The 9510-nt window shown below is 38.7% G+C and overlaps 1 protein-coding gene across 2 annotated transcripts; it reads left to right on the top strand.

Annotated features, from left to right (window-relative positions):
* The first annotated feature begins 756 nt into the window (after positions 1-756).
* LOC124281855 (basement membrane-specific heparan sulfate proteoglycan core protein-like) lies at positions 757-8207 on the top strand. 2 transcript variants are annotated; one of them, XM_046717870.1, is made up of 12 exons: positions 757-861; positions 1182-1260; positions 1721-1855; positions 2493-2653; positions 3628-3882; positions 4407-4676; positions 5211-5504; positions 5968-6123; positions 6302-6320; positions 6616-6653; positions 7003-7067; positions 7223-8207. In XM_046717870.1, exons 1-11 carry the CDS (start codon positions 837-839, stop codon positions 7032-7034), a joined length of 1464 nt encoding a protein of 487 aa, XP_046573826.1. In that variant the 5' UTR covers positions 757-836; the 3' UTR covers positions 7035-7067; positions 7223-8207. The 2 variants fall into 2 exon arrangements, with proteins under 2 accessions (XP_046573826.1, XP_046573831.1); XM_046717875.1 differs by lacking the exon at positions 757-861 and adding an exon at positions 908-1027.
* Positions 8208-9510: the final 1303 nt, after the last annotated feature.

Here is a 9510-nt window from a genome sequence, read left to right as displayed (position 1 = left end):
GTCTGAACAAAATATGTATCGTACTATTACACAACTACCATGAGTATCCTGTCAGTAGTGATCGTTGTTGCTGGAATGTCAGCTTGAAGGGGAAGGTCGGTGTTTCGATCGTTGATGGCGTCACACAAAAAGACTATGAAAGATGGTACTTATTATTCTTTCTGCCTGGCTCGGAGTCTGCTGCTCACTTAAAGGCACAATTTCACACATTTACGACATTATTTTGTCCTATGTTATATAAAATTGGGTCATATGCACTCACTTTAGCTTCCTATTGATGCAATAAAAGATTTCTTATCCTTTACAACTTGCCTGAAATCGATAATTGAAACTTTGAGGCGAACAGCTTCCAAACAGAGAACACTTGCCATATATGGAAGGTAAACAACTGCTCCGTACATCCAAAACTGCCGCACGCGGTGTTGACGGTGGTTGCCCAACTGGTTTCAATCACAAGTTATTCGTAGAGATATTCGTAAAGAGCGCCCCAAGAGACATAACTCTATGGGGTTTGCTTGAAGTAATGTTCGGCCGGTAGAAGACGCGAAAGTCGATTTAATGCAACGTTGCATTAATTCATTCGAACTTTTTAATTTAATATTATAATCTAAATACGTTTTATATTTTTATTACATTATATCGTAGCTTCCCTGAGGGCTGATAGTATGGAGAGAAATATATAATTTATTTTTAGAGAAGTGTGGTATGAAATAGTGCCTTTAAATACTGCTTTTCCTCAGCGATGGCCTTGATAAGTGACACAGCTTTAACGTTAGTGACGCGTCGTTGCATTCCACAAACACCAGCGTTTTTATCTTCAGTGCATACAGTGTTGAATGCTGGCGTTGACAACAGGAGGAGGTAAGGCAAATGAGTTGCTCGATGTGTGTGCTGCTAACTTCAGCACAGAACAACAAATAGTTCATGGGAACACACACTAAAAACAATAATGATGATTAAATCGATCACTAGATATGTCCATGCTTGATATGATCTAGAAGAACTCGCTGTCGTGAATCATCCATGTGTATGTTGAGACGTGCTCAAGACATAAACACAAGATTGCCTGTTGGCTGTAGGGATATGTCTTTGTGTGTAACAGATTTGTATCCCAATAATTTCAACATCGAGGTGGTGTCATAGTGCTTGGGGTTTGTTATGACCCGTTCAGTTGTTTTCAGAAAATGCTGGACCTTGTGCTGAAACGTCCTATAACGTCTTTTGTTGCACTTTACCTCCTTCATCTTACATCGGGAACAGGTAGGATGCTGCTCTCTCTGATGGTCACAAAGGCGAATGTATAACAGATATTATACGGATCATTTGGTTGTTGTTTCTCAGCAATACTCCAGCTATATAGCGACGGTCTGTAAGTAATCGAATCTGGATCAGACCAACAAAAATGATTTTAAACAGCACTTATGATGTTTACAACTGCATTTTTCGAATGTGACATAAATACAAATGTGCATCGAGCCCCTTCATTTTAATCAATTAAGAAAATGAACCAATATGTTGATACTCACTTTGCATTACATTAGAGATGCACTAAGAATGTTTTCGTTTTCATGGGGGTGTGTAGTCTGTGTCATGCAGCTTGGGTTATCCGGGGTAATAATAATCAGAATGTGTGTTAGCGCTTTGTGCGTGTGTCTTTACATAGAAAATATATAAATATAATAATATATAAATTCATAATTATTATTATTATTGTTTTCAGTGGTTTTCGTCTTGTTCCTGGACCCAACATGGGGATTCTACAGATTCTGCACGGTAATACATGGGGAACATTATGTACGTCATACTTTGGCTATGAAGAACGCAATGTTGTGTGCAGACAACTCGGATTCAATACGTAAGTGCTAGATGTGATGAATGAACTGTTGAATGTTTTCATCCTTTTTATTGGCAGATTACGGTGAGAGACCCCACCCCGTCAGACTTTTAAATGCCCGTGACGTAAATAACCGCAATTACTTAAGGTGAAGTGTTCAGAGAGATATGATTGAGTGAGTGTATTTAGTTTTACGCCGCACTCAGCAATATTCCAGCTATATGGCGTCGGTCGGTGAATAATCGTGTCTGGACCAAACAATCCAGTCATCACCAGCATAAGCATCCTACTACACAGTTGGGATACGATGACGTGTCAACCTGGCCAGCGGGTCTGACCACCCGATCCCTTTAGCGCCTTTTTCGACAAGCACAGGTTACTGATGATCAGATGATCAGTGCCAACCCGGATCTCATAGAGATGTATAAGATAAGAGTGGGTGGTTTGAATATTGTGCACAGCTGTCGAGTGTCGGAATGTATACTTTGGTTGGTAATTTTGTCAAATGCACAGTGACCAATCATGGTTTGGTTAAGGGACAAACGATGATGGGTTACAACAATTGTATTGAACAGACTTCGATCCTATTTGTTGTAGATGACGCCCACATGTGTCGTTAACACTTTTGTGTACTTATAGAAGCGTGTTGACTTTTCAGCACCAACAATAGGCAAGTGGATTTCGGTTCACTACCTGGAAGTGCTAAATACCTGGGACGATTCAACTGCAATGGAAAGGAAAAGAATTTCGACAGCTGTCCAGATTTTAACTTGACCCGTTGTAATTACCAGAGCACCCTGGGATTGGTATGCCTCAGTGGTATGTATCGATCGTTTGTATCAGACAGCCATCCTTGTCATTATCCCCGGGGCAAACGACCCATCAATAGTGCTAAACGATGATGTAATGGTGACCCTGATACCGACATTGACATCTGTGACAGACACGTTTGTGATTCCTGTGGCCGAATGAATTTAAATCACATAAGATTCACAGTATAATTAGTTAGAATATGTGTTTGACCATAAAATTCATGATAATGGCCCAGATTTATTTGCCCTGATCTTGTCTGGTCCTCTCTCTTAGTCTATATCAATAGTATATTCTGCCCACAACATATTGCTACACTTACAAGGAGTATGTAAATATTTGTAATTCATCGTTTTGTGACGTGCGCTTGTACACTGATAATGACTGAAAAGAAGTACTGTGAAAGGACTTTCTCCATTTCCGGTGTTACTGTCGTTATATATGTTTTGTAATGTTTACGATCATGTTTAAAGTCGTTCAAGATGTGTTAGATTGTAATTCTGTGATTACATTACCCTGTTCTTTTACGGCATTGCAGATCTGAGAAATCATAAAAATGAAATCATATTATAAAATGTACATCAGTATATAAGCAAATCACAACGATCACAAGGAGTTTTCTTTCTCTGTACCTTTTGTGTTATAATATTCCTGTTAATCTTTCTCTGTTTCTGTTCATAATGATATAAAATTTGTTATTGTAAGTACAAAATGTATTCTTGGAGAGGGGTTTTATAACTTGTAAGAACTTGTCCCCGATCCTGTACACTCTATGAATAAAACATATTTAAACTAAATAAACATTATTTCTTTATCTAGATTTGTGATTTGTAGCTGTCATTTGATTCACTACCAAGAATCAAGCATTTTCTATGTTCATTGTAATGTGGTTGTTAATCATTAAAGGAAAAGAAACCTTCGACGTGATATCGATCGTTTGCATATATTGGTGTTTTGCGTGACATCTCATTTACGTATCACAGACACAGAGAGCTTGGTAACTCTTGGCATCCAGAAGACCAGAGACATCAATGAGGGAAGTCAGTTGTATTGTTCAGTGTACTCAAGACAGTCACCCTACGTGTATGCATGGACACGAAACGGAAACATTCAGCATAATCAGACATCTAGTGCGGTCAGAATGCAGCGCACCGACTCTGGAAACTGGACCTGCACTGTCTACTCAAGAACTGGAAACAAACGCCTTGGATCAGACTCAGTTATGGTGACAGTTTTGTGTAAGTATGGCATACAAACGCAAGGACACACAGTCGGCATAAAATGAAGCACCCAAACTGACAGTATATTTTTGTTTGCTGCCTGTGTAAGTCCGTAATTGTCAATTTTAAAACTAAATGACGGTCAGTAAATAGTAAAGGTCAGAGAAACGTGTGATTGACCATGTGACCATCTTATATTCGATGACATGCATTAACCTAGTCAACGAGCCTGACCACCAGATAATATTGGTTGCCTCTTACGGCAAGCATTGGTTGCTGAAGATCAGTCTTAACCAAAATCTTCGCTTATATAAAAATTCTATATAATAACCGAGAGACATCAAAAGGAATTGGTATTCCAATGGTGCCAGATACATACACTTTGTCGTTTTACATAGCAACAGGAAGAAACAGATTGTATCAAGCTTTCTTTTAGAATCCTATTTGATGTTGTTTTAGGAGCCTCCTTGATTTGACAAACCTTGATGATCAAAATACATGACCTGTTTCATTATGTGACAAGTAATTCCACAATACTTCAGACCACCCATACAGCTTGACCATGAGGACCATTTACGCCCAACGAGGAGACACAGTGAATCTCAGCAGGACCGACATCAGCCTTCCAACACCACACGTCTTCAGATGGCGCCATACAGGTCTGGACTCTGAGTTCTCCGAATCGACCAAACCACCAGTCATACCAAATATACAGCTGCATCACTCAGGGGACTATATCCTGGATGTCACAAATACGTTTCCCTCAGGGCGTTCAGACTCTGGCATGGATCTAATCAAACTGTATGTGTCATGTAAGTCATACTATTTTATAAGCAGCTTCAATAATGGATTCTTTTTATATTCCTTAGTGTGAAAAATGCAAGGATTAATGCTGTTTGGGTCTTGGTAAGTATTCATGTTACAACGTATTAAAGCTGGTTTTGTTATTATATCCAAACACATGTTTAATGTGTATTTTCATAGAATTAATCACAGACGAAATACTGATTATAGTCTCTCCAGTAACTAAGAAAGTGGCGAAAATTATATTTGTGCTTTTCAAACACATGTAACCCTTGATAATCCAGAAGATGCTTTTCCCAAGAATTGCTACAATCCATGCATTTCTGAATTAATATATTCTTCTCTTCATAAAAATAATTTATGACAGGAGTTGTGATGAATGTGTATTGGTAACTAAGGAGGTTTCATTAAATGTAGTTAGCATTTCTGTACTGGACTACTTAACAGAAGTGATTCGAACACACATTAGCACCGAGGGAGATGCATTTGAACATCAATTGACAAATTACTCCAAAATTAAAATTCATCTTGTACACTTTCAGACGCCCCCTCCATCAAATGCGAAAGGGAGGTATCAGTGGTGGAAGGTAAGTCTCTCGACTTAGAGTGTGACGTCGACGCCTACCCAGATCCACACACCTTGACATGGTCGCACAGTACAGGGTACAAGAAAGAGGTGTCCAGCATGACAGAGAAATACCATATTCCTAAGGTCTCTCACTCTGATGGCGGCCTCTACACGTGTGAGGCCCAGAACAACATCACCGACCGCGATGGGAACGTTGACATTGGCGTTGGAACGTGTACCATACGGGTCACTGTCCACGACGTCGAAGGTGAGTGAGTGAGTGAGTGAGTGAGAGAGTTCAGATTTCCGCTCTACTCACATTCCATCTATATGGCGGCGGTCTGTAAATAATCGAGTCTGGATCAGGCTATCCAGTGATAAACAGCATGAGCATCGATCTACGCAAGTGGGGCACGGTGACATGTTCCCACCGATTCCGTTAGTCTCTAGAAGCGTGCATTACTGAAGACCAATTATAACCCGGATCTTCATGGGTTTCCTTCATGACGGCGATTTCTAGGAAACCGCTGAATGTAACGCACAAACATATCACTGAATATCGACGTATTTATAACAATGTAGTTGAGATAGTTTATCATTGGTGATTGACAGTGATGTCTTGCTGCATAAAATATCCAAACATTGCGCAGGAAAATGTTATGTACAGATCGTTTAACTTTCATTTATGATTCTTTAAGTCATTGCTTTCTTAATACATTCCTCTTTTTCAGCTACAACATTACCAGTTGTTGATGCCAATTCACATGACAAGGGAGGCAACTCTATGACGACTGTTGTGTATGTTGTTGGGACGATCCTAGTCCTGAGTGCTCTCGGCCTTGTCATTGTTCTCGTGGTGTTGACACTGAAGCGTCTCCCGGTGAAAGGTACTTGTCGGCTTGCAACATACTAATCCATCACATTCTAGAAACAGTAGAATTAGATATGACTTTAAAAGATTCATTTCACAAGAATATGTGTTGAAGTTCATAACTGAAGTGTACGACTCGTTTATCGGATGTGTTTTTGAAGCAGTTCAACATTTGTCACTTTCTGTTTTTACAGGGAAGGGAAAAGAAGACTTGTAAGTTACTTCATTTTCGTGATCACCCTGTATATTTAAAATGCTAACTTTCTTTTACTTTTTGTCATGTCAACGAGCAATTGACAATTGAGATCCTACTGACATTGTAATGATATTCTCATGCAATACAACACCACCTTCAATGAAGAAAAATGTCCGTTTGTGGGGGTTCTGGGGAGATCTGTGAGAACCATTATTGTATGTATTAATGCGAACAATGGCTGAAGAATATTATCCGTATTCCTGGAAAGATTGCATTTGCTTCTCCTTTTTTTCATTTTTTTTGCAAATTTAGGAAGACGCCTCCTCCCAGCCCTGAAATTCTTCAAGAAGGTAAACCATAAGAGATTATTGTGCATCGTGGTAGCATACAGACTTTTTCGCTTTTTAAACATGTCAAATAGACAAAGTCATTGGTGGGAACGATGAAGCAGATGACTGAAATCTTGTCTGCGTGTACATGCCTGAAATTAGATGTCAAAATAAATCAGAATTGAAGTGAGAGTATATATTTTATGTCCGCTTATACAAATATGTCTTTAAGTTTCAAATGCATTCCACATGAATGGACATTTTCACGTGAGGCTTATAGTTTAAATGCGGGCGATTCATGCCTTCTTTATTTACACTTAAAACCTAAATTTTAAGTACTAAAGTACATGTACCTGTAACTGTGTTTTAGAGCATGCCTATGAAGGACTGACTATTCGCTGAGGTGTGACGGAATGCCCCGGGCAGCATTGCAAGGTAAGGGTTCTGAGACAAATATTAAAATATTGTTAGAACTGACATATTGTACGTAGATCACGACTTGCCAATCAGATTTTACATAATGCCGTCGTACAATCAGGATTGTTTACAATATATTTGTTTCATGCATATGCTTTTATTTTCTGTTACAGATTCTTCACAAGCCCTCCGCTACCTTCCTGTACAGTTTAATTGTGTCAGCATTCACGTTTATAGGAAACGAAAACAAATGAATTATCATGTTAGCTTGCTATGTTTTGACACATTGACAATCTTTAAAATGTCAGAGTAACCAGAAACGTCACAAAACATTCATACCTCCTTGATACATGTATATACACTGAAACACCATTGTGTCTAATATCAACATGTGGAACAAACGGTTGTCTCGAACTATAAGTTTGGTCCATACGCATTCCTTTCATTATTTTCGGTTGTGTCGAACACGGGAAGTTCGATTTATTTACTCAGCCTTCGCCTGTGACACAATGGTATTTGACCTCATATTTTTGCTACTCGCTTTAGCACATAACACTGTGTGTCTTCAGACAATGCGAATTCCTCATGTATGTAATTGGATGCATCATGCTTTTATAGTGTGTATTTCATTATTTTCAAGTATTTCTCTGAGTGTATTTGGTCATTACTGTAGCCTCATTGCCGTAATCTCATTATACTGATAGAGAACATATTCGACTAAATGATACATATGTACTATGTTAAATTTGAAAAATCAGTAACTTTGATTGATTGTCTCACCCACGTGGAATATCATTTAAACTACATTTGTTGGTGTGTTTTGAGGGTTTTTTGGTGTTTTTTGCTTTTTGTTGTTGTTTTTTTATTATTATTTTTTTCATTTATTTTTTTACCACCATTTTGATCAGACTTCACAAGATAGAATAACTAGGAACGTCACCTACTTGTGTACCATATTTATGTTTGTGTACATTTTAAATCTTTACTGTTTGCACCACCATACAAGGGTCTTCATAATAAATGATTCTTGTGTATAATTGCATGCATTGACAATGTTTTACTACACGTGTATTATATACAATATACGTTTCGTTGTTAATATTTGCTTATTTCTGTAGCCTCATCATATGGATAATGGAAATATATTCGTAAAATTGATTGATTGATTTATTCTTGTTTAATAATTAACGCTGCACTCAGCAATATTGCAGCTATATGGTCTGCAAATAATCGAGTCTAGACCAAACAATCCTGTGATCACCAGCATGAGCATCGTACTACGCAATTAGGATACGATGACATGTGTCAACCAAGTCAGCGAGCCTGACCACCCGATCCTGTTAGTGGCCTCCTACGACAAGCATTGGTTACTGAAGACCATTTCTAAGCTGATCTTCACGGGTCTATTTTCGTAACAAGTAGGGATACCAACATAGTGTTGACACATTTCATTTGAAAATTAACGAATAATACTTATTGCCTAACCCACGATGGACATAATTCCGGATATAAAGTTCCCTTCTTATCTTGTAATCTTGTAAGCTTGATCGCAACAAACTGCAAAGCATCAAATATGACATATTTATCCAAAATGTTAGAGAAAGCAGTTAAACCAAGATTCCTGGATCACCTTCAGTCTCGGGGCCTGATTGATATGTATCAGTCGGCTTACAGAAGTGGACTCAGTACAGAGACAGCTCTCAATAAAGTATTAAACAATTTGAGGACCAGTGTGGATGACGGAAATGTTGCGCTTTTTCTCCTGTTAGATTTATCAGCGGTATTTGATACTTTGCTAATAGACCAACTTCATACTGAATATGGTTTAGAAGGCATTGTTTTGGACTGTCTCCGCTCGTACCGGAGAGACAGATACCAGAGACAGAGAATTAGCTTTAATGCTACGTCATATGACAAAACTCTTTTGACTTGTGGTGTACCCAAGATTCGGTACTGGGCCCAGTACTATTTACGTTTACAGCAAGCCTGTCTCTCAAGTCATTAGTAACTGTGCCATCAATGATCATTTTTATGCTGATGACACGCAATTGTACAATAGTTTTGCTCTTGATGACCAGTCACAGACGTCAGAACTCAGTGCTATGGAAGACTTTACATCCAAAGTTAGCGCCTGGATGAACGCCAACATGCTAAAGTCGAACAGCGATATGACAGAGGCCTTGCTTATGAGACCTGACAAAAGGCTGCAATAGATCAAAACAACTCGTATCACAGTCGACAGTGATGATATCAACTTTTGACAATTGCTGGAAACTTGAATGTGCAGCTAGATTCGTCACTCAGCATGGACACGCACATCAATGACCTCGTCAATAACTGTTACTTTTACCCCGAAACATAGGTAACATATGCCACCTTCTCACACAACAAACAGCTGCAGCACCTGCACGTTCAATGATCCTCGCCAGGATTGACTATTGTAATAGTCAGCTTGTAGGGT

This window comes from Haliotis rubra, unplaced genomic scaffold, assembly GCF_003918875.1.
Source record: "Haliotis rubra isolate DU_JTF1 unplaced genomic scaffold, ASM391887v1 Scf1081, whole genome shotgun sequence".
NCBI lineage: Eukaryota > Metazoa > Mollusca > Gastropoda > Lepetellida > Haliotidae > Haliotis > Haliotis rubra.
The sequence above is the reverse complement of the archived record's forward strand: the minus strand, read 5'-3'. Positions and strand labels throughout refer to the sequence as shown.

Excerpts from the sequence above, each read along its gene's own strand:
- LOC124281855 (XM_046717870.1), top strand. The coding sequence starts at position 837 with ATGCTGGCGTTGACAACAGGAGGAG. Across the intron at positions 862-1,181 it reads GGCGTTGACAACAGGAGGAG|AAAATGCTGGACCTTGTGCT; the intron begins GTAAGGCAAATG and ends AGTTGTTTTCAG. Across the intron at positions 1,261-1,720 it reads TCATCTTACATCGGGAACAG|TGGTTTTCGTCTTGTTCCTG; the intron begins GTAGGATGCTGC and ends TATTGTTTTCAG.